Below are 26,118 nucleotides of genomic sequence, written 5' to 3' on the forward strand. Positions count from 1 at the left end.
CAATCTCCCACATGCTCTCACAGTTTATCAAACACACACCCACATGGAACCAGGTCTTCACGCAAACACATATGCGCAGAGAGAACAACACACACTCAATCTAAGTGTCCCAGAGCCGACAAAGTATACACTGTCACACTCAAATACAAACACAACCCCTCAAACACGCACATACGCATACGCAGACAAACACACAGGTGCATCCAGTTGTAAATAGAAGAAGCACATGGGTCATCGTTGCGTTAAAATGTAATTTTCCACTCATGAGGTTTCTAATACAAATCATCTGCATGTATAAAAGCTTCATTTATGAAATACGACATCTGAAACACACCATAACAACTTGATTTTTCTCTAATTATTATATTATTATTATTATTAGTAGTAGTATTATTATTATACACTAACAGAACACATTTTAAAATGTTACATAATACATTAAAACTCAAAATGTATCTTTTTTAATGTTTTCTAAATACTCATTTTGATTGTCTTTATATGAGGTTTACATATGAACCACATGACACAGTACTCAGGAAAAATAAAAAGAATATTCCCTAACCTTTTTTCATTTTTTATTTTAAATAAAACTAAAGCGCAAGAACATTTAAATTGTTGATTTATAAATGTCAGTGAAAAATATCACTTTATCGTAAAATGTATCTACGAATCAGCTTTTCATACTTGGTGAAAAAACGACTTTAAACTGCAGAGATGTAAATTTACACGAGGGAAAACATTGGAAGGTTGTGCTCTTATCAGCGACCCCCTCCTTCCAAAAACATACGTGCATCCGCTCTGTGCTTTGCATTCTTCGCATCAAATCAAATTCCTTTTGCGCTCTGCACTTGTCCTTTATCTCCAGAATGTGCTTTCGGAGCAACACAAACATGTCACAATGAGGACAGTGCGAGGGGTTTCACACAGAGAGAAACCAGCTTCTTGGTCGGATCATTTGCATTTCTGCTTGTGCCTCTTGTGGCTAAGCTCGGGCTTATCTAGAGTCTCTCTTATCTCTTTGTTTGTTTTTCACCAATGTAGGCTTTTCCGGGAAAACAGGCCACTACGCATGTGTAAGCTTGGATCATGCTCTGGCGGCATAAGCCCACATCAAGGCGGCCTCAAATTGAGTGAACTTGATAAGTGGGCAAGAGAGTGGCCCCTGCTGATGGTGCCAGGATGGCCTCACGCCGTGCCCTGGCAAGGCAGACGTGGCTGACAGGAAGCTTGGACTGTGGTCGGGTCATCTCGGAGCGACAGAATGACCGCACAGGCCCACAAAACCCTCTCCACCCATTCTAGAAGCAGTTAAACCAATCGCCCAAGCGCACCAGTGACTGACAACCCCCGCAACAAGAAGGAGGTCAAAGCTAGCTAAAGCAGCAATAATTCTAAATAGGCAAGCAGCTGCCGGTGTGAGCAGCTTAATGATGGACGAGAGGTACCAAATCTTTAGCCTAAAATAGTTGAGTTTTAGCCAAGAGAGAATTAATCGTTGCTCAAAAAGCCACATAGTAATAATATAATACTAAACCATGCTTGTGAGGATAAAGATGAAGTGCAGGCGAGCACATGATTGTGCCAACTCGTTTACTGCACGGCAAAACTGAGGTCAAACACTTGACCGCTGGTTTAATCAGAGTGGCGTTTTCTCAGGAAGCACGAAGGTCTGTCGTCTGTATGATTTTTCAGGTACAGTTTGTGTTGTTTTGTAATTCTGGCTTGCCTACAGTGGTTTCCTGGCCCATGGCCATTTGCAGTATGATAACCGCCTGCTTGCAAGCTTAATGTCAAGGAGAAAACAAGGGAATGAAGAGAAACATGCCTAGACAATGCGTAGCAAAAGTACACATCCCAAAAGATGTGATGGAGAAAAGGCGGAAAGGGGGCTACAGGGCTCACGCTAGAGGGACTTTCTGTGACACTGATCTTATTGGCTTTCACAAGTACAACAGACCTCTGTGAGGAATGTTGCTTTCTCATTTAGGGTAAAACACCCCTGGAGTTAAGGGGTATCAATATCACAAGGGAGATATATTCCTCTTTTGTCTGCATTTGCTGCAGTGAGGTGATGGTTAGTGTGCTGGTCTGTGGGCCAGCTGGGACACATCTCAGTTCACCCATGCACACACACACACACACACACACACACACACACACACACAAACACACACACACGCACACTGAAGCTTGCTCTACGCTGTTCACTATCTTTCAACAACAAGCCGAGCAGGGACCAGACGGAAAGAGGTCCTATTTGTGCAGGAAGATAAATACACTTCTGCACCCAGTCCTGTCCCCTCCAGATTAGACCAACACAATAATGAGCAGGAGCACTGGTGGAAGGTCAGAAGAAAGCACGGGTAAAGGATAGAGTAACTGCCTATTACCAAAACACACACCCCCGCACGCACACATGCAGGAGTAATCGCACACAGACACGCATGGGTTTTATCTTCAATTATCAAAGATTAGTATTCAATAAATTAGCTCTATTCCGTCATTTGTGCTGTACTTTGAATGTGAGCCTAACCACTAAGGTGTGTTGGGAAAAAAAGTAAATGTACCCCTTATGAATATGAATGAAACCCCTGTGGGAATTCACAATATCTTTCCCAAAATCATCCACTCCGGAAAAGGCTCAAGGACTTCCGAAGGGGCTCGATGGTGTCACGGGCTTTAGAAACAGACAGCACACGCAAGAGTCACTGTAAGTGTCAAGTATCTGGTCATGTTGCAGTGGGATGATAGTGAACCGAAAACGGGTGTAAATATTTGCAGAAATACTGGTATTACTCAGGAAAACTGAGTGCGTCGACTTGTTGTTTACAGCTGACTCTTCTGTGAGTCAGCAGTGTCATAATCTTTTATCAGCTCCTCCTCTGTGTTGCATTCGGGACGGTAACACACGAGCACGGACCGCAGAGTTATGAAATTCACCTCCACTATAATCAATGTACGCTGAAACAAACCTCTGCCTCAGAACAGGAGACCCCCTTCACCGCTGAAGGGAACATGATTTCGTCTTGGTCCACTTCCAAACCCTGCTAACAAGCCATTCCATTCTGTTTAAAGTCTTTTCATGTTAAGACACACATCAATCCACACCTACAACATACCTGAGGAAACAAACCTTCTCTCAGGATATGTGCTGTGTGTATGGGGTGAACATGGCCGGACACGTCCCTTAAACACACCGGGAGGCGCCCAGCGGGAGTGCCGGCAGCCCCTCTTTTCAACACTTCGGCACGCTGCACACAAACACAGTTGCCCTTCCCATGGTCCTTTTGTTCCCTATCGTTTTGTTGAAGTTCCTGTCATGGACACTGTCAGCTTTCTCCGCATATTTACAACGGATTCTAATATTACACTTTGGGACCAACACGCAGTTCATGTATGATTTCCTTTTCCAGCAATGCATCATGCTTGAATCTTTGCACGAATTCAATGTGAAAGTAGCCACGTTACAACAGACGCAGGGAAACATGCATATGCATGCCAACACAGAATTATAGGAAAATAACTTTACAGAAATTCAGACAATTACCCAAAGAATAACACACCCAAGCTTTGGCAAGCATCCGCACTCGGCCGGGAAGAAATTTGCGTAACTTGCTTGTATTCCTCTGCGAAGCTCAACATGCAGACAAACAGGGGACGACTTTTGGTTTATGTAAGTTTTTTAAAAAAAGGTTGTAAAAGTTAATACATAGCTTTGTAGCCGAATGTGCTCGTCTCTGTAAATGCTCCGTTTCCCATGATTAGAACAACAGATCCCACAACGTGTTCAAATCCACAGATAAAACCAGGAGACGTCTGGTGGGAAGACATGTGGGTAGAAAGTGGTGCATGATGGGAAATGTACAAGACACCATATAAAGAGTCATTCAGTGCCATGCTGCTTCCTGTGAATCTACTTAACACCTCGTGGAGGTGACGCTGCAAGAAGATGCATATTATATCACAATTAAGCAACCGAAAGCAAAATGTGGCCCAACGTGACACACCAGTATTAATTAGCTGAAGTATTTCTGCCTGCAACCTGAGAAACCTTAAGCTGGATTTTTTACATTTACAAGTTATGAGAAACTTTCCAACTTCCAGTCAAAACATGTTGCCTTGTTTTCATCATGAATTCATTCCATGAGTAAAGCGATAAGATTCCCTCTTGCGTGTTGTTTTTCGAAGGCTATGAGCGGGATGACATACACAGACCAAAATTGTGAAACAAATCCACGCGCTTCATCAGGTCTTTACTTGAAATTGGCAATAATATGATGCACATATTTTCTAAAATCTGTTATAAATAAACTGCAGCGGAGTTTGACACTGACGACCATAAGCTGTTTACACAAACCTTCTTGACACCCTGCAATTGAGGATCCCTGTTGTCATCTGTGGACCTGTGCATGGAATATTATGGAATGTGTTGTCTGTGGCGCTACGCCCACAGCTAGAAAGATCTACAAGAGAAAGAACGTGGAAATTTGTGCCCGCCAGCTTCGCCCTCCCTCCTTGGACTGAGAAAGTTACTTCTACAACAACATGCCAAAACAATGTTGCTCTCAACAGTAATTTGTTTGATCCTGACACTCCCGACGACAAGCCCGGTGTTACATGCAATTATACTGTTCATACAAAAAGTATCTGTTAAATGTGAATCACAAAAAAGCCACCGTGTCAGTGTGAGTTTGCAAAGACAACAAGCAGCAGGGAAGGACTGTGCGTGCCACAGCAACCAGTTTCATATCGGAGGGAATCAAGCAGCTTATTCGGGTTTCAGATCATTGAAAAATGAGCTTACCTGGGTTTCTCAGAGTTATGCATTGATCCGGAGCTAGATTACCAGACTAAACAGGGTTAATAATGGGGCTGTCAATAGATGTTAACAAAGCCAAATGCATATAAAACAAGGCTAATAGCCCTGGAAAACATTATTGGCAGCTTTTTTCCCCCTTCCAAGTTTTAGTCAATCTGCTGGATACATATATACTGTGTATGTCGAAGAGATTTAGGGCATGGAACTGCTTTATTTTCTGAACATAAGACAGAAGAATCAATGCCAAAAGAGACAGGAAATAAGGTTTTATTAATGATGAATGATTGATTTGTCTCCTGTTTTTTTCTCTCCTGGTTGCAAGGCTTCAAATACACTGTGTTCTTCTTTAATGCTGAAATACAATAAAAAGGTAGAGAGATCTTTTTTTTCTGTATATGCACGTACGGTGCATAGTGCTTGTTTATTTTTGCAGATTCCTGCACTATATATATTTTGTTTCCTCTGCACTGATTCCTGTTTGTTGGTTTGCCGCTGGTCGTATTTGTGACTTTAAAGGGTTAATTTTGTCGACAACCTTTCATGCTGTGCACAGGAAAAAATGCTTTAAATATTTAATAACATGCACCGGCTGCAGCCTGTGAAGGAAGAGTATTGCAGCCCAAGATAGCTGCAAATTACTGAATGATTCAAAAGACATGGGTAAACTTAAACTGCCTTCACAAAGCCGGAGAATCCAGAGTCGTAAAGAGCAGGCTGATAAAAGCACATATAAAAAACAACAACAGCGGATGTGTGAGGTCGGAAATATCAACAGGTCAAATTATAAAGCAGGTTCTGGTCCTGAATTTCACTGCAGATTGTCTTTCATGATATTTGAATCTTGACATGGGTCATGTATTGTTGCTATTTGTAACTGAAGAAAAGAACTGCATTCTTCTAAGGTATCAGTCTCAGCTCATGTGTTTTCTTTTTTTTCTTTTTTTCTTTTCTTTTAGTTTGTATTTTTGGTGCTGTGTAGTACAGGGGGCCTGTGGATGTTTTTACTGCCGGGCACCTTTTTGGCCACGGTCAAACACTGTACATGACCGTCTCTCCCCGAAGGACACACCATTGTGGTCAGTTTAATCACAAACACATCCACTTCCAGGCAGACTGCAGCACGGCTCTAACTCCCGAAAGATGGCCTCCTGTTCTGAACAAAGTCAAATCTGAAACACAGTGACTTCCACAGTTGTTATCCTGCACATATCTCCCACACTGTGCAGTGACTGTGGGCCTTTGAGCCCCTCTTTGACACAGCTCCAGCCACAGGGCCAGGGAATCTAACAACTGCTGGGACATTCCCAACGGACTCATCCCTTTCAACTTTTCCCTGTTTGTCCTGCTTCCTGATCCTGATCATATACTGCCTCATTGTGGTGAAGGCAACATTCTTCAGTGGGTGAAAAGCTCACAGCCCTAATTATTGGAAAGGCTGAGCAGGAGAGAGAAACTGTGCAAAATCCAAAAAACAGACTTTGGTGAGAGTGCTGTACTTTTTTGTAGAACATTTACTGAAACGTATTTTCCATCTCATTTATAGTGAGTATATCTTCGTTTGCTTGATACTGAACAAACAGCTGTTTTGCAGCTGGTAGCATTTAATGAGATAAAAGGACAAAAATAACTCCACCGTATAAAGGATTTTTTTTCATCAGCGTATAGAGTTATTTTAGTTCTACAACCAGCATAAAACTGGGCTATAAATATGTCTGCCTGTTTCTCTATTGTTCAGCTTACCACAGTTTATCTGGAGGCAGATGCTAGATGTAAAGTTTAATGCAATTTATTCTAGAAATATCACATACATCTCAAGCTATTCTGAAAATGTTAAAATGTCTGTGTCCTCTCTGGAAAAAAAGGAAAATTCTGTTCAAATAGTTTTGCTGATCCAAAAGCAGCTTTTATCCCACGAATTCAAGCCAGATTAATGGAGATTATCGGTTGTGACATTATGTACTGACTGTAAAACTAATCTGCGTTCACACCACCAGCAGCCGACCCCAAACCTGCTCCTCTGTCTGACGACGGATTTCTGCTGCTTGCAAGCACAGTTTTGCAGCAGTGCTGTAGGCGATGCTGTATATTGACAATTATAGGAAGTAAAAGTGTGATATGTATAAAAAATGCTTCTGTAATCATCAAAGATGGTGACCTGCTTGTCAAGTCTCTTGAGATGCAAATGCAGGTACTCAATGACCAAATGCTTATTCAAAAATGGCTCTTTGCTCTACTACAAAACAACTTAATAAAACAAATCTTTAAGTCAAACATTAGTACAAAAATAGAACATATTAAATATTGTAACAGATTGGTGATATAACATTGCACAGTGCATATTAGGCCTTTTATGTTGTGTAAGAAAAAGCATTTCTGCGGATGCCTTTTTGCTGACTGTTATTTTCCAAACCTCCCCAGTCGCAACATTTATAGAGTTATAATTAAATGAAAATCTCAGCAAAACTATTTGAAGTTATGTGGATCACATGTTAAATTTGATATGAAACAACAAGCCTTAAATGGCCTTACACACTACACACTTGTCCTCACCCTTCTTATCCTTCAGAACTTAGAGTAACCCCATTATCCTCCATGAGCCCAGACGTAATTCTGTATTACGGCATAAAAATGTATAATCATCCAAAGCATTGCTTTGGTGTGTGAGCAATCAAAGGGCATGTTAAGCAGACATCCACAACTGTGCAAAACACAGCGTCCGTCACAGCAGAGTGGGTAAACCGCTCACGCAGGACTAAACTGATACTATTTTAGTTTTGTGGTGCAGCACGTTAGGGCAGAATTAGCAGGTGATAACAACTTGGTTTTGTGTCGTGTCTGGAGATTTTCTAGCATCACAAACAGCTCTGTAGTTATTCAAAGGGAGGGGTTTTCCATCAGAAGTGGTGAAGAGGTGGTGATAAGAATATGTACGCTATAATCCAAGGTTTTTTTGTTGGCTTACTGTAGTCTATCATAACACAACTTTGTTTTGACTCTTTCATTTAGTCTTTGAGTATAATCCTGAAAATCTCCAGGCACACAAGTCAAGATCTTAGAATTCCCTTAGTTCAATACGAATCTGAGAGCACTCAAACTAATGTTACTAATGACAAATAAATGAATATTAAATTTGGTATTTTTTAACCACCAAAATGAAAGAGATGATGCTCGTCTTTTTTGGATAATTTTGGACTTTGGCAGGATGACTATGAAACCTAGTCAGACTCCCGTGCTCATGATCTCCTCTGTGACATTATCACATTCTGGATCTATTTGTAAGAGTTCAGCTGGTGTGAAATGCCAGACAAGCTGCTTAGACCTCTCTGGAGGCAGACATTTTGTGTAACTAATAGCCTTAATAATGGCTGCATTCCATTTAGGTGAGTACGTCCCCTGACGTTGTGCACGCGGGCTTATAGCTAACTGGAAGGTCAGAGGAGCCACTGTTGTAATGACCAGTCAAGTAATGGATATCACGTCATGGATGACAGTGATTCCCGATCATAGACTGTATATGAAGATGGACATGACTGCTCCACAAAAGCTCTTGATTGCCACCTGGTGGCTGGCTGCAGCATTAGACATAAATCACGCCTTCTCCATGTTAGTGGATGGGACCTGGACTAAAAAGTAAAAGTACACATCAAATAAATTTGAGGTTATTAATACTATTATTATTTGGTGCTACAAAACTGGGTGAAATGTCAAGATTGACAGCTGAGACTGACTCACGATTGGTCAAGCCTCTGCATCAGCGGGACCTTGCTACCACGGCGCCATTTCCTGATTGCTAAAGTGCAGAGTCTGTCTCTAAATGATCAAGATGTCAGCATTTATATTTGGCTTCATTTCTGGATAGTGGGAGAAGGATGTGATATCCATCTCTATATACAGTCTATGGTTCTTCTCTAAACGCACAGTTAACACCAGCGGTGAAAATGATATGCAGGCATTTGATTGGCAATAATTTGGAAAACAGAGTCCAGAGCTGTTTAGTTTGATCTGGTTTTCAGTTTGAGTACAAACTAGTGCTATTTTGCATCACTGTATTAGTATCAAGTGGAACTACTGTCCACTTTTCTTATATAAATTACTATTGTGCCATGACTTAAAGAGTCTCATCTGACCTATTTGAGGACTGAAACCAAAGCAACACTGTATAGGACAGTGAATATATCATCTGAGAAGGTTCACAGTTATTCTGTTTGCTGACACATATAAAAAGCAGATAACATGCCAGTTCTGTGTGTCTGTTAGCATGTTGTGATCCATTTCAGCAAATTTTAACCCTCTACCTTTACGTTCTATGCTCTTTCCAAATTATTGATAATAATTGCATTTAAAAATCTGTATTAACACTGTATTTGTTTGCTATAATCAAACAAAACACTGGTTAGCCTCGGCCAAAGCTCATCATAAATTATGTGTATGCTTTAAAACTTATAAGTTTGAATTTGCCAAAAGCTATAGAGCTTTGCTAGTAGGCTACCATAAAAAAGATGTATGTGGAAAAATTAATGGGCATAAATATTTAATAACTACCAAAACAGACATTTCTCACCCCACTTCTTATATGTGGTTATAAACGAGGTGGTTATGCTACAGATAATGTACATATACGGATTAGTGTTAGATTAGTGTTATGACGGTGGCAGACAGCTTAACCAACAGTAGACTAGATCCTCTTAACAATACACACAAGGTCTCTACCCGGATTATTGCAGGGATGTATTCGTTTCATCTATACAGCATCAGTACATTATATGCACATAATGGGACTGTATAGCATCTGCACGTGTTTATGTATTTGTTTACGCAAAAGAAGCAAAATTCCACTGTACAACACAACAATAAACACGCTGTAGCTATAATAGTATCAAAATTAATTTTAAGATTATATACTCAGACAAATAATTACACCGTATGGATTTTTTGAAAATATGATCTAAAACATTTCTAATTTATGAGATGGATTATGTCTGTGAGGCGCTTCCAAGAAAACGTTGAGAAGACCAAAGTAGGAGCAGAAGAGGAGTTTAAATTCCTCACTTCTGTGTAAGTCATCTAACCTCAACAAACATCCCGTATTGTTACGAGCTGCACTGTGCTGTAAAGAATAGATGAATCAGCAGACACTGTAGAAAATTAGACAAACTATTGGCTCAAAAAAATACTGCCACCAAACAACCCACTCAACTTAAGACTGTGAAAAGACAGAGTCTTATTTTGTTTTTCTCTCCGTCACTGTGTGATACCACTAGGCAGCAACAGTCACAAACACCACCTGATGACATCAACCTGATTTAATGTGGTTGCAGGGTAAAGCCCAGTGACTGAGAGGCTCCGAGCTCCACACTTACTCCCATCACACATCTGCTTTGTAACAGCTGTGGTATCAACTCTGACCTGATTCAGTAAAACCACAACTCTACAGTGAAACCTGGCCTGTCACTGCAAAAGTGTGACTTAAGTAGAGGATAGACAGAATGGACGCTGTCATAAAAATGGCTTTAAAAAAAAATTCTGCGTCTTAAGAGATGTGGAGAAGAAGTCTGAGTGATTGTGAGAAAGTGCCCTAATAGGACAGGGAAATGAGCCGCCAATTACTGAAAATGGCCATACCCCTTTGTCATACATCTCATAAATATACATCAAGCCATGTTGTCAAAGTAGAGTCGCCGAGCGGATCATCAGCGGGCGGAAAGTCGACATAAATGACCCAGTGAACATGGAAAACGGTCCCGGAAACATGCAGTGTAACCTCAGTCAAAACAATCCGTGTTTCCTGCTCCGCACACAACATCGCTGACAGTGGAAAACACTTCAATCACGCTTATATAAAACAAACACACACATCCTGTACATGACAATAATCTCAGTGGTGAAAAAAACAATAAATTAGCACCTTTTGTCACAATCAGCGACTGTTTGCCGAATTGCCCTTGAGGGTGCCATTCGGATACAATGACCAACGTGCGGACGCATTGTTGATTCATGCCGCCTCCACCAAACAAATTTGTGGGATAAGCACAGAAGCCAGTAGCCATCAGCAGCTGTCATTCCTATTCTATGTCTAGGCTCTTCTGAGGAACTCTCTCACTTCATGGAAAGATGCATCGCTCGGGGCAGAGTCCCGCCTGTCTACCACCTCAATGCAGCAGCTGCGACCTGCGTACACTGGGACTTCACAGTGACAGGCTAGTGATAAGAGTGTGCGTTCACCACAACACTGTTACACTAATTAATGTAAAACAAATCAATGGCCTTAATTAGCAACACAGAAATACTCAAAGAAGTGAGAATTATTTGCCTAAGTAAGGACGTGGACCTTTTTTGTTTTCCCAGTGTTGCACCGATTTGTACTGTCTCACACTCATACAGTGCTCCCACCAGTCTGCATACACCCACACACATGCAACCGCAAAATGAAATTATGTAGGTCTCCTCCATGGAGTCAATGGATAGTCTCAAAGCCAGAGGCCTCACCTACCACATCTGTTTCACGATTCTTGATTCAGGCTGCACCGCGAGGGACACTACTAACACTATTGTTATGCTAAGCTAAAAGGCAGATGTGACATACTTGAGGTTACAGCAATGTCTGACTGGACTCCAATCAAAAAAATGTCCGCTCGCATTAGGACACATCTCATTTTATCTCAGACCCTCAGATGATCTTTAAAAAGTAATAAGTGGCATAAAGCTCAGCACACGATCAACAAAGTTTGGTTCATCCATCCATTATCTTATACCGCTTGTCCTCTGACGATTGAGAGGGGAGCTGGAGCCAATTCAAGCCGATTTGGGGCGAGAGGTGGGGTCCAACCTGGAACAACCACTCACTCTTGCACTCACAACTATGGACAATTTAGAGTCTCCCCTAACATGCATATCTTGGACTGTGGGAGGAAGCCACAGTACCCAGAGAAAACCCACACAGACACGGGGAGAACATTGAAAGACCTCGGCTGAACCACAATTCAAACCTGGAACCTTCTTGCTGTGAGGCACTAGATACTCATACTACAAAGTTGGTAATGATAGATAATCAGGGTATACACATTTTTTGTAGCCCTCTCTGCTCCTGTCATTAAAAAGCATTCAGTGTGTCGATGGATTAGATTCCACTCAGGACAAATGAATGAAAGCATGAGAGTAGAGAAGACACTCTATTGTTCAGTACTTCCACACCAAGCCTACCAACATGCACCACACACTATTAGGAACGCCTGTACACCTGCTTATCTGTGCAACTATCAGCCAATCGTGTTAAGGCAGCTCAACGCATTAAAAACAATGTTGGTCAGGTGCTTCAGTTAATTTTCACATCAAATATCAGAATGGGGGAAATATGTGATGTCAGTGACCTAGACGATGACATCATTGTTGGTTAGTATTTCTGAAACTGATGTTTTCCAGCCAAAACCAAAAACTTCCAGTAAGCGGCTGTCGTCTGGATGGAAACATCTGTTGATGAGAGAGATCAGAGGAGAGTGAGCAGACTGGTTGGAGGTGACAGAATGGACATGTTAACTCCACTCATTATAACTGGTGTGGATTTATAAAGAGTATTTCAGAGACAAAACAATGAGGTGGATGGGCTACAACTAGAAGAAGACCCCCTTCACCATGTTTTACTCCTGTAAGCCAAGGAGAGAAATATGAGACAACACTGAACAAAATAGCACACCCTGCTCTGATGGATGTGTATTTTTGCAGAGGAACGCAGATAATAGGGACAGACTTAGGCATCAATAGATTGAATCCATGGACCCAACCTGCCTTGTGTCAACAGTCCAGGCTGCTGCTGGTGGTGTAATGGCGTGAAAAATGTCTTCTTGGCACACTCTGGGCCTCTTAACACCAATCAATCATTGTTTGAATGTCACAGCCTATCTGAGTAATGTTGATGAATATGTACTTCACAGCCTCTTCCAATGGCTATTTTCCAGCCTGATGATGCAGCAGGTCTCAAAGTAAAAGTCGTCTTAAACTGGTTTCATGATCATGACAGCGAGTTCAGTGTACTTCAGTTGCCTCCCCAGTGACCACATCTGAATCCAATAGAACACCTTCGGGATTTGGTAGAACAGGAAATTGGCAGCGTGAATGTGCAGCTGATTATTCTGCAGACATGATGTGATGCAATCGTGTCAACATGGGGCAGAATCTCAGAGGAGAGTTTCCAGCATCTTGTTGAATCCATGTCACGAAGAACAGAAGCTGTTTAGAGAGCAAAGAGAGGCTCTACTCTGCATTAGTATGGTGTTCCTAGCAACGTGCTGTAGGTTAGTGTACATTCAACCAGCTAAAACAAGGACTAAATACTGTAAAGACAGGGATGGGATCACAGCAGCCATAACACCCGTCGACATGGTGATGTTGCAACCCATGAGAACTCAGTGGTAATTACTAGATTATAACATGGGTAATGACAACTCGTGAATCAGACCAGACTCTTGGAAGTCATAGATATCTCGGCTACACACCTGTACGATTTCATAACTATCTGGCCAGTTGTGATGCTATCGCAGTGACACAATCTGTCCACAGACACACAGACATAAAAACACCAAAGTACTTAAATCCTCCTCTGTGGTAGTTCCTGCTACAGTCTCCAGGACACAGACTTTGCCATGATGACACACTCACACACACACACATGCGCACACACACACAGGGTGAAAAAAAATACCAGCCAATCTGCTGCGGATGGTAACAAAGTGTGCACTGAGGAATAGGTCATGGCTTTATAATGTCATTTCAGGTGGCTGCAGTCATATACTGAATATAGCCCTCTGTGAAACAAAAGTATGTCAAATATTCATTTTACATACATGTTAAGGCACATTTCTTTTAGAGGTGAAAGTGTTTGATCGTCAGTGACTTGTCACGAAGCAGCACTGGACTTGCTGCTTACAGTCTGTACACTGACTCTTTACAGTACAATAGCCTCAGAGACAATATTAAAGTTTCAGATACGATATAATTTTGACACTGGCAAGAAGTTTGATCCAATTATCCTGCATTCGCATTTTTTTTGTGATGCTGCATGTTCGTTGTAATCAGTAAAAACAGTGTATCAGTAAGTCCCAGCTGACTGAGGCCTGACGAAAGGGTGCAGGCGGTGAGCGCTGTTTTTCAGGCGGCCCTTAGGAACCAGAGGACAACAACTGCATCACGTTGTGAGCTGTACAGTATGTACATTCAGTCCCTTGATTCCCACGCTTAGGAGCTTGTGTTCTTCTGCACTACAGGGATTTAAGGCAAGTTTGGGATGTGTGCTGCTGAGTGGGCCTGGACTCAGAGGCTAGGCCCAGGCAAAGCTGCACGTGCACCAGTGAAAGGTTGACAGGGTGGCCAATAAAATATATGCAATAAATACAATGTTTGGGAAAATTAATATGAGGGATAGAGGTAGTCAACACAACATTTGCGACCTTGAGCCACTGCTGAATGACGAAGGGAGCTCAAAGGGACCCAAGGATGTCAGGGGACTGACTGTTTATGTGTCTGTATGAGAGGCTAGCTTGAAAATGGTTATGATTGGGGAGAAGAGGAATAATCCCCTCAGTTACAATGGCCCACCAGAGCCACATTAGCTATGTTGCTGGGTACTTTGAACTAGATAAAGATCTACACAGCCTCAGGAAGAGGGTGTGGCAACTCTCTCAGGTAACACTGTGAGGTGGCCGCGCCAGTTCAAGCACACCACTGACAAGCACTGCTAAGTGGCAGAAGAATTCATGGGGGACATTTGGACTGCTAAAGAAACTCGAGAGGTAATAAGGTACATTTTATGTTACCTCTCTAATGGGATGATGAGTTTAGAAGCCAGAGTGAGAGTGGCAAAAACAAGAAGAGAGGGGAGAATTTGTGTCTCATGAGTGCAGGGTAAGTGACTGTAAGGAGGCGGCAGTATAGAACACACATTATGTTCTTGGCCACAACACTTGAGTGGAAGCTTAACTGTGTTAAACATTACAATGGAGGTAAAATATGTTGCGTGTGTTACGTGTGCTCTAATTGGCTCATTACATTTAAAGTGAAAGAAAAGCTACGACTTATTTTGAGCTTGTGCAGGTGCTGACTAGCGTGGGACATTAGCTGTGGACACAAGAAAAGGAGTGGCTCTGTGATAAGATCCTGTTGTTACTTTAATTATAAAGTAGTGGAAACACATTTTACCTGCAGGTGAAGAGCAAGAAAACTTTCTGTGCCATTGAAGGAAATAGATGTGGTGACAAGACACCCCACAGATCTGGTCACTAGACAATACATTGCTCCGTGCATGAATTAAGGTAACCTATTTGTGTGCGGCGTACTGCAGCAACAGTGTGCTGCATTGTACTTAATCAATAGGTTGCAAAGCCTAAACAATATCCTCACCCATCATATTTTAAATTGGGGAATCCTGCAAAAAGCCATGGTGTCAATTTGTTCATTTAACAATATAAATACACTTGAAGATCAGGAGTGACAATAAAAGAGCACCTTACTACAACATAAAATGTACCGGATGTTTAAAATGACTCCCTGAGGGCGACATCTACTGACCACAGTCCATCCCTGAACTTCTTGTGCGTGAATCTTGAAAAAGTGTTGGGTGGTGAAGTTGATTATTTCATATTCTCAACAACCATCTCATAGGTTGTAGGTTAGGACTGTAACACACAGTGCTATGGCCCTCTGCTGGTACAGAGAATATGTGTGAGTACAGGACAGAACCGCAGGCTATGCCAAAGTGTAGGGTATTAAAGCATTAAAGCAGGTCGTGAACCTAAATATAGACCAGGAACCAGTTTGCTTAGGGCACACGTGATACCAGCGATACAGGCCGCTGTCCCTGGTGCTGAAATCGTACCGGGTCCATGAAATGCATGAGGTCTGTATGTTCACACGAGAAGCAACATGTTGATTAAACAGAAATTTATCTGTGTGTCAGGTCAACGGAGTAAGAGCTGCATCGCGAAGTGTCAATAAAAGGTTAAAAGTATAATGCGGGTTTGCAGGATGCAGATAGTTCGATACACACAAACTGCAATTCCTCACAAGCAACAGTGCGAGGCGCATGTCTGATGCAGTTGAGGGGAGAGAGAATAGCAGAGGGAAAGAGAGAAAGAGAGTTTGATTGATCATGTGGGCTATGGGAGCCTGCGAGAGTTGTCGAAAATTGCTGCATAGACGCCCCTTAGGCACCTTATCTGGCACCCACCGACTCCAAACCATGCTGTGGCCACAATAACCACAATTCAACAGAGCACCTGTTACCAAAAAGCCCTATAAGCAAGGGAGCTGTTATTAGAGCGTTCGTTCTTCCGGGTTTGGACTTCACCGGTGATCCACAATGCATTAACTTACCGCAGTCCAAACACAAGACCTTCCCAACATCCTTTTTAAGGTTCTTCCCATTCGTGTCCAGAGGCGCAAACGATGCCTTGAAAACCAAGGGCTGGTCAGTGGGGTCCATGAAAAAAATGTACTTGTGGTTCTTCTTCACTTTGGTGCACGGCGCCTCGGATCCGAATTCCCCCACGGTGACGAGCTGCTCCCGCTCCAGACCCCCGCTGTTCAGGGGCCAAACATCCAGCACTTTGACATTCACACGGTACGTCTCCGCGGAGACGTTCCCAGGCGTGGACTGCACCTTGCCCTCGATCACCACGGCGGATTTGTAAGCCTGGTCCTGCAGGGAATTCAAACTCGGGGAGTAGCAGGCGAATGAGACCCCGATGACCAGCATGGATAAATGCACTGAATCAAGCCTCATGCCGCCTGCTTTGGCTCGGTGGTCGCTGGTCGCGTTGCGGCAGGGCTCTCTCGGCTGCGGGGCGATGGCGACGGAGCTGGGTTGAATGAAGAGACAGCGAGGAGGCTCCAGTAGCACGGCAGCGCGGCGGCAGACCTTGCATAAGTGTCCATGCCATCGGGATCCGCTGCTTCTTTCGAGTGATTTGCAATGGGTAAAGAGCAGCTTCTGAGACGGGGGGGAAACCGCGGGATGATGCTGGGGGTTCAAATCCAGTCACTGCTCTCCGCTAATAATAATAATAATAATAATAAGGCATTGTAGATGCAGCCAAGCGAGGAATCGGAGGATTCTCCCCCTTCCAGAAGACGATGCCCCCCTTATGCTGCCATAGTAGCCTTAGAACTGCAAGACGACGCCACTCTTATCTTTGCCCAAAAAATGCAGTGGTGGGGCATCGCTATATGATGCCTTTCCGTATATTCTGCAGCGGAGGGAGAAGACGCAAAATGCTGCAGTGGAGCACAAGTTTGGTCCGCTCGCAAGAACAAAAAGCCACGTTTCATTCCCCTAAAAAAAATAAAACAGTTTTTCTCCTTCCTGATCGGCAGCTCTAGCGCTAATACGCCGCCTTCCACAGCGGCTCTCTCTCCGCCTCCCCCCACTATACAGCCACAGACGGGGAGGAAATAATGCCGATTGCCAAGGGGATCCGTCAACAACAAAAAACAACAACAAAAAAACGCAGGATCGGAGCACCGAGACACGATGGACCAAAAAGGTCGATCTACTGTGTGCCAATCACTCCATGGTGTTTTATCAGCGGCGATCTCGCGTTAGAGTGAAATCCTAAATCCATGACTGTCCCTCCTCAAAATCGCATCTTACTGTAGCCGAGGCATCACTCCAAATAAATAAAAAATCAAATCGGTTCACATGCAGCCGCATATATACACACACACTCCGCGGGGCCTGGGAGAAATCATATGGCTGCGATGACTAAGGCTGCGAAAGCTTTCTCACATTCTTCAGGAGACTGTTTTGAATGAGTTTTGCGTCTCATCGCATTAAGTCATGCCCTGCATTCAGGTCACATTCGCTGCTCTGCCTCTGGCAAAAAAAAACTGATGTTGAAGCTCCGCATCAAATCCATACTGCTAAAAACTAGTAGGAGGTCTGTGTTGGATCCAATGCAGAGAAATGACATAGTTGAATCACTTCAGAGGGAGAAACATCTGGGAAAGTGTGTTTTTAGAAGAATGTGTTCACGTGATAAAGTAGCTCTTTAAGGAACTGGACCTAAATAAGATGCATAATATACCATATCAACACGTTTGTTTATCATCTAATGCTATGTTTGTGGGGTTAGGATAGTATTGGTTTGCTTTGGATGGGAATGCGGATGCAGGCTGTTGTACTGACAGTATTCACAAAGAGCGACATCTGCTGACCACTCTATTTGTGACAAATCTGACACATACACACACTTGCTGTAAATCAAGCTACACAAGTACCTATAACTCAGGAAAAGCACGTTTGAACTCAGTCCAACAAAACATGCTCAGTGTGTTCTGAATAATGAGTTTGGGACAATAAATAAATACTTATATCAAATTAACAGGGGGGCCATGAGTCCCAGAACAAATCTTTGTTTTAAGTTTACATAAGAAAATGCACATATACCTGTGAAAACCTGTAAAATGAGGCTACGTTAGTTTCCATGTCCTGCAGAGCTGAAGCAGACCTGGCTGCTCTCCGTGGTGCTGAAAGTTTACAGGGCCTATAAATTAGAACTACAGAGCTGATGTCAGACACAGACACACAAACTGTGTGTGTGTGAGATGAAACCCTAGTCACTGTGACAATAACTGCTCATGTGAGGCGCTGGTTTTACAACAACACAACCTGTTCGCACTTTATTTGGGAAAATGTGCACAAACGCAAACACAAACGGTGCAATAACTATACATACATAATCCATACAGTTAACGTTGTTACTTCATTTGCAACGAATGTCACACTGCACCTTTTAATGTATATAGTTTTAGTTTTGTATTGTATTTGACTTTTGTTTTTAATAGTAATCTCTTTCTACCTCCTTTTATTTTCTATTTGTTTAACTATTGCACCGGTTTCTTCTTGTCCAACACCTTTCATTGTACTGTTGACTCTGTGTTAACTTGCATATGACAAATAAAACTTGAATAGGTTTTGTGCACGGGTGTGACATGCATCCCCTGAGGGATTCAAACATGCTGTGAGTGAGACGTGGCTTGTATCATTCAGTTCATTTAGTAGAAATACTTATTTAGACGCTCACCTCCATTATATTGCCTAAAATGCTCCCCTGTCTGTTTTTTTTTAACCACCAGGAGGCAAAGCTGCAATTCCCCAATTGCGCCAAGGGGGGGCGCACGTCCGCCGTACGAGTGACTGAGTGCGTGTTGACATCAGAGGTGAAACGTGCGTCGTTGAACTTGTGCGTGTGTCCGTGCCACGACTCGCCGTCTCCTGTCCATCTTGTGGAGGAAGCAGCAGCGGTCCTCTGTGCTGTCTGAGGCCCGATCGCATGCGTCCTCTGCCCCGTCTCTTCTCCAGCGGCTTCCCGGTGAGGCTGTGCGGCGCCGCGGCTGCACACTGAGCGGCCTGGAGCGGTAGGTCACCGCTTGAGGAGGAACCGACGCGTTTCTTTTTGACGTGTCATTGGGGTTGTTACTGTCCTGCGGCCGCTTAAGTGTCTTATAACGCGCAGCGCTGTGCGTGTCATCGCTCTCGCCGAGTTTACAGAGCCATTGCATTGCAGCTTATGTCAGCGTGCACGCGTCTGCTGTGGAAATGAAAACGGTGCACACACAGCTGCATTTGGAGCAGAGCCACATATCGGTGTTGGGGTGCAGACTAAAGACTGTGGGGTGATCAATAAAAATGCTTTTTTGAGCCTGATATGTGCGCTGGACGTGGCCTAAGCATCCGAGCAGATTTAATTTATGTGATTCATATTCAGGATTAGAAATTGGAGAGAAAAACAGAAGAAATGCTGATAGATTAGTTAAAGTGACAGGTTGTGGACTGTCAAACATGCACATAGATAGGGTCTGTATCAGTAAACCAGACAGAAATAGAAACATATAGTCCTACAGGTGAGATTTGGAATAAAAATGTGGGATTAAATGACAAATTTAGAATTTTATATTACGGGTTACATAGAAATTAAGTGTCCGACAACAACAAAAAAAGAAGAATTTCTAAATAATATATTTTTCCTATTATTTTTAAGAAATGACTCACCTGTTTTGCAGACTCGCGTGTGTCATATCGCCTGCACCAAGGAGAACCGAAGAGAAAGAGCGGCAGGTGAGCTGCAGCTTTAACTTTGGAAATAAAATAAACAAAGTAACGTAAGTAATCAAATAGACATGTTGACTAAAAAAAAAACTAAACGAGGCGACAATGTAACTACAAGGAAGGTTCCAGACAAAGACGCCATAAAGCGCCAGCATGCCTCAGGCATCTGTGCATCAAAGGCCCGTGTGGTCATCATGCTGCAGAATAATTTCGTTTGGATTAAATAATTTTTTTATGCTTATTTGAATGTTGGTTGTGGGTCATTATGATCACTAACTATTTACTCCAGCAGACAAAAGGTTACTGGATTTTGCCGCACAGGAAGTGATGAATGCTGTGGATCTGATCAGGAGGCCCCTCGACCTTTGAGGGAATATCAGGTATATTTCAATGACTTTATATGAGATAATAAATAAATAAATATAATAAAATGAAAAAAACAAAAACAAAAAAACAACAGAAAATGGATTTCAGGCCTTCATGCTCACCTCGCCTCATTTGCAACTAGTAGTTTCACGTCTTGGTCCAATCCCTACTTTTAACAATATATATTTCTGATAAATGGATGTCATTTATTTCTAAGAATGTTTATTACAGCAATAGTCGGTAGTTTTTCAGTAATAAATTAAATGATTTTACCTTTTTAACATGATAGGCTATTTATTTATTTATTTATTTATTATTGTTTTGGCCTAATAATATACGAGCATGCTGATGAAATAGTTAATTTATCTCTGAATGTCATCAACTTTCTTAGTATCATAGTCTATACTCGTCCATTGGATATTATTTATTATTCCAGTGTCGTATCAATGAATGGTTGAAAGTTATATTTACAAAAGCTTAATCAGTATTATGCATTTCTATGCAAGTGCAAAGCAACATATATAAACATTTTAAATGTGTGTTTTAATATTAAGCTTTATTAATTATTATCTATAAATAAGTATACTATAATAAGAAGCCTATCTAGAGGGAATTTTATAAATATTAAAAGATTGTAATGGTTTAAGTTTCTGGGATTTACAGCCAATGTTATACTGAACTCCACTAAGGCCTTTAAAACAGCCTTTAACACTTTAGAAATGTCCATGTTAAAAAGTAACGTAGTCTTTTATTTATTCTGAATAATGTGGCCAACGTGATAGATCTATTGTCCGTTTAATGCAAAACATTTAATCATTTCCATGTTGTAACAATACATAATGAAATAAAATACCACATATCAAGTTACACAACTGGCCTATATCACAATCGACTTGATTCAAGCTGTATAAAATGTTAAAGACCACAGCTCACATGTTTAAGATGAATATCTGTGAAGTGCATAACGAATATTGACTGAAAGAGCTGAGAGACTTATTAACTTTAAATGCTCTCACATAAACACACACACACACATTGAGATCGTCTTTAACATATTTAACCGAAAAAGGAAAGAAGGCGTGTGATGAGTCTTTTTGGGTGCAGCCGAAACGGAGCGTTGTTTCACAATGCTGGTCTTTTTTTTTTTTTTATCGCATTCTCTAATGACTATTTACGTCAACTTTATTGGCTGAAATTATTACCCTTGTTGGCTGGATTATATCTAATCATACAGATAAAAGGTACTTTTACATGCGTAAAAGCTGCTGCTTCAATTACTCGTGTAAAAGCTGCTTTTTCAATACAGAAAAAATACTTTATTTATCATTTTCTTATGCTTGAGGAAGAAATACCAACGTTGACAACGACCCGACATAGTCTACAGGGATTCACAGCAAAATAAAATAATAATTTAAAAAATATACACATATATATACAGTATATCCCATTCTTCAATTACTCTGTAAAGTAAGTATCGCCAGCATGGGGACAGAGACGTCGTGTTTAGCTTATTAAACCATTAGACCTTTTTGGAGCATAAATAAATAAATAAAAATAGAATTGTATGGTGAAAATTCCCATGAGACGTGTCAGCAGCTGTTTGTAGGCTTGTTACTCTTACAGAGTATGTAGACCTACCTTGACATTAGCAGCCTGCTGTGGCCTACACGTGTTTTAGTGGGTTTATCCTTTGCATGTAGGCCTGTCACACTCACATGTTTTAGGATACTAATGCGTGACATGCTGCTGTGAACAAAGCAGCTCTGACATCCGTCACATGCCTTGTCTGGATGTGACAGACTTACTGTCTGTCTTACTGTCTGTCTGACAGACAGACAGACAGTAAGACAGACAGACAGACAGACAGACAGACAAACAGACAGTAAGACACACAGTAAGACAGACAAGACACCTCGCACGCTCAGGTCTGGATACCCGAATGACACCTTTTAAATAGACTGGAGACAGAGGTGCAGGACTGCAGTCTTGTAGGCGGCCTACATTATACAGAGATCCTAAAAATCACTACTCGACCTGACTGTCGCACCAAGGCCAAAGATTAAAAATAAGGCGATTGCCTCACGTGAGCGCGCGATCGAGGCACGAGAGCCAACGTCGGGCCGAGCCGGTGTTACATTATTTGGCGGAAGCAGACCTAATGAGCACGGATGGAGTGATTTAGGTCATGTTCAGACCAAGTATAAAGATCCGATCAGAACAGCTCCAAGTTACAACTGGTATTAAAATGCGTCCTTAATCGATTCCTTAAGAAAACTCGGATATATCTCTTTTGAAAGACTTCAAGATGACCACATTGAGGAATGAAACTAAAATAATATACTCCTATTAAAACGATGCATATTATCGGTTTAAATGCAATGAGAGTCCAGTGACATGTTGGAAAGTATCCTGATCACTTCTGATCCTATAACACGTTTAACATAAGCAGTCACTGCCCGACATGTAAGACGATACTTCACCTCACTGCCAGGCCAGGTAAGCAGATTTGATTTCAAGATTAAAAACTGTAAAATCGTGTTTGAAAATTAAATAATTATTAATATGTGACAAAATGTAAATATGTATATAAATATATTATAATGGTGTGTCGTTTCAGTTTTTACATGACCTTAATGCTAAACTCAAGGTTATGGTGGACTAGTCTTGTTTTGTAAACTTTGTATAATAAAGTTTATAAATTAAAAACAAAGTGATCTGCTGCGGATCCTGTGCCACTTTGTGTGCAGCCCTGTAAATGGGCACATCAATTATTCTTATTGCCTATTAACACTGTTTTGTTGCTAGTATTTATAGAATGCAATTGAATGTTCTTTTAAAAATATATATTTGTACATATTTAGTTTGATTGGCTAAATATGTGAAAGTTTAAGAACGCGTGGGACCATTTCTGACCTGCAAAATCAATGACTTTGGCCCAAATTAAAAAAATTAGGTCATTTTACCACAGCTTTGTTTTACATAGTTTTTAAAACAATCAGCACATTAAAGAATCAAAGCACATGACGTGTTAATTATGGATAAATTATATATATTTTGTATCTTTTTGAACTAAAACACAAGTTAAGCTACAGGGTCTCTCCAGGAAGTAAAACACTCCATGGTTTCCAGACGCTGGGCCCCATGAATGTGGACTAAACCTGGGTGCAGAGGTGCAGATCTCTTCAGAACAATGGTTCCATTTAAATCAAACCATGTTAACTTGTGACGCGGCCCCGTGTTGAGTAAATCCCGTGAAAAACCCTCCGTCTCTCTGCATTGAAACGTTTCCCTCGCGTTTTTCATACCTCTCTGTGCAGATCTCGCGAGAGCGGCGGTGCTCGCAGTGGCTGTGCCGTGGCTTTGCAGCAGACAGAGGGAGAAGGCAGGCAGGCAGCATCATGGCGGACAGAGACAGTGGAAGTGAGCAGGGAGGAGCAGCCACGGGCCCAGGCTTCGGCTCCATGCACCTGGCGACCGGAGGGGCGGGCTCGGCTACCGGCCTCCAGCACGAGACCCAGGAGCTGGCGTCGAAGCGGGTTGACATCCAGAACAAGCGCTTCTATCTGGACGTGAAGCAGAACGCGAAGGGCCGCTTCTTGAAGATAGCAGAAGTCGGGGCCGGTGGAAACAAGAGCCGCCTCACTCTCTCCATGTCCGTGGCGGTCGAGTTCCGTGACTACTTGGGGGACTTCATCGAACACTATGCCCAGCTGGGTCCCAGCAACCCGGGCTTGGTCCAAGACGAGCCCCGGCGAGCGCTGAAGAGCGAGTTCTTGGTGCGGGAGAATCGGAAATACTACATGGATCTGAAAGAGAACCAGAGGGGACGGTTCCTGAGGATTCGGCAGACCGTTAACCGGGGGCCCGGTTTGGGATCCACGCAAGGCCAGACCATCGCTCTCCCTGCCCAGGGACTTATTGAGTTTCGTGACGCTTTGGCTAAACTTATTGACGATTACGGTGTAGAGGACGAACCTGCGGAGTTGCCCGAAGGGTCGTCATTGACTGTGGACAACAAGCGGTTCTTCTTCGACGTCGGATCCAATAAGTATGGTGTGTTCATGAGGGTAAGCGAGGTGAAGCCCACGTACCGCAACTCGATCACGGTGCCCTACAAAGTGTGGTCCAAATTTGGGAATACTTTCAGTAAATATGCCGATGAGATGAAGAAGATCCAGGAGAAACAGCGGGAGAAAAGGGCAAGCGAGCTGCAGCAACAAGAGGAGATGCAGGCGGACGATGGAGACGAGGATTGATATAGAGAGCAACAGAAGAAGAAAAGATGCAAGAGTAATGAAAAATAACAAGAGAAATATAATTAAGAACTCTACTGTATAAAGAAAGAAATCTAAAGATTTAACTGTAATGGTTTAACTCCAAGGGAGCATCACCCACAATATAAGAAACCTCCACAACCTGACAGTTATGACATGTTGTCACTCATCGCTGGATGTTACCCCACTTATCCACCATTAATACAGTTAACAGGCTGCTAAACAAAGTAATAACATTATATTTGAACATTGTTTCCTACTTGACAAACAATATTGAACTGAGTGTTTATTTCCCTTATTAACAGAACTTTTGTACCGTTAAAGTTATTGTAAAAAAAAAAAAAGTGTTTGCAATGTTCAAATGGAATTATTGCCTAGTTCCGATGAAAAAAGTTTCCTTTTCATGTGAGCTAATGACTTCAGCACAAATCAGACGTTTTAATTTTTGAACCAAATTTCAAAAAAGACTTTGTAAAAGGTTGTCACATGCCATCCTATTAACCTTTACCTGTGAGTAGAGATGTGTTTACACATGAATCATACGAGGGCTAGGCCTGCTTCGGAAACTGGTTAGATGTATGTATTAAAAGGAATATGTAGGCATTTTCATTAAATGAAATAAGTGCTCTATTTGTTGTGCAATATGCATTGCATAAAAATCTAAAATATATTGAACTGGTCAATGGTTCCAGATATGATGACATTTGCCAGAGGCATTCAAAGAAATATTAATATTGTAATTTTTGTTTCAGTTGAAATTGTTGCCATGCAGATGGGTATATTATAGACTACCTTTGTGTCTCGTTGTCAATGCAATGTATTCATTTTAAAGGTACTAAATGTGTATTTGATAGAGGAAGTGCAGTGACAACATGTAGCAAATGGCCCGAGTTGCAGATAATAAGACAAACACCCCATTCATGCTGTGTTGATTGGTTTCGTGGTCTGGAGAAAAAAGGCTAAATTTCCGCAGCGCGTCATTGGTTAGTAAGTCCGAAACAAACATTTTGTGATGTTGTTCAGTCATAAAAGTCTATATGGTGCCAAGGAGTGCTGTTGCTGCATGTTAATCTGCACTAAAATAGATTTCGTTGGTCTCCCAAAATATTGGCTCAAGGACCCTTCTAATTGTATCTTTATCTGCCTATATTGTACGAATCTTGAGTTCGAGTGCTGGGTGATTCCCTCCAAAGGCTTGGTGTAGTTGTAGTGGAAGTTTTTTCGAGGAGTGATCTCGCAAACTGTTATTACAATATCACCATCACACTATGAGGAGGGACATTGAGAAGAACACCTGGATAAGCCAACGCCTGCCTGTTGAAAAACGTCCAGTTGTGTGTCCGTGGATGTGCCCATCCCTACAAATTTAAAATCTGATGGGGTGAAGCTCAGTGGGGCTGCTTTGGATACATTCTCATAGCTCTACTTTGGATTTGTAAGCCCAAATATCTACCTGGGGGTGATGAGATTCTGTTTTGGTCTAATTGTAAATATTTGGGCTGCCACACGGAAAACAACTGGTTCCAAACCAGTTCAGTCGCATCTCATAGATGTGTGATAGCAGT

General features: G+C 42.0%; 2 protein-coding genes across 6 annotated transcripts in view; one reads left to right on the forward strand and one right to left on the reverse strand.

Moving 5' to 3' along the window:
• nrg2a (neuregulin 2a) overlaps nt 1–17,683 on the reverse strand; it is a 73,895-nt gene extending 56,212 nt beyond the window's left edge. For 2 of the 3 annotated variants that reach the window (XM_034607024.1, XM_034607022.1), the window contains exon 1: nt 16,181–17,683. In XM_034607024.1, the coding sequence (XP_034462915.1) occupies nt 16,181–16,589 (409 nt within the window). In that variant the 5' untranslated portion in view covers nt 16,590–17,683. The remainder of the gene's footprint in view (nt 1–16,180) is intronic. The other variant, XM_034607023.1, reaches the window with a different exon arrangement.
• A 1,369-nt stretch (nt 17,684–19,052) lies between these two features.
• puraa (purine-rich element binding protein Aa) lies at nt 19,053–25,352 on the forward strand. 3 transcript variants are annotated; one of them, XM_034606769.1, is made up of 4 exons: nt 19,053–19,222; nt 19,868–19,922; nt 20,203–20,293; nt 23,597–25,352. In XM_034606769.1, exon 4 carries the CDS (start codon nt 23,678–23,680, stop codon nt 24,533–24,535), a length of 858 nt encoding a protein of 285 aa, XP_034462660.1. In that variant the 5' UTR covers nt 19,053–19,222; nt 19,868–19,922; nt 20,203–20,293; nt 23,597–23,677; the 3' UTR covers nt 24,536–25,352. The 3 variants fall into 3 exon arrangements, with proteins under 3 accessions (XP_034462660.1, XP_034462661.1, XP_034462662.1); XM_034606770.1 differs by having other exon boundaries at nt 20,206–20,293; XM_034606771.1 differs by lacking the exon at nt 19,868–19,922.
• Nucleotides 25,353–26,118: the final 766 nt, after the last annotated feature.

Source organism: Hippoglossus hippoglossus, chromosome 14 (genome assembly GCF_009819705.1).
Source record: "Hippoglossus hippoglossus isolate fHipHip1 chromosome 14, fHipHip1.pri, whole genome shotgun sequence".
NCBI lineage: Eukaryota > Metazoa > Chordata > Actinopteri > Pleuronectiformes > Pleuronectidae > Hippoglossus > Hippoglossus hippoglossus.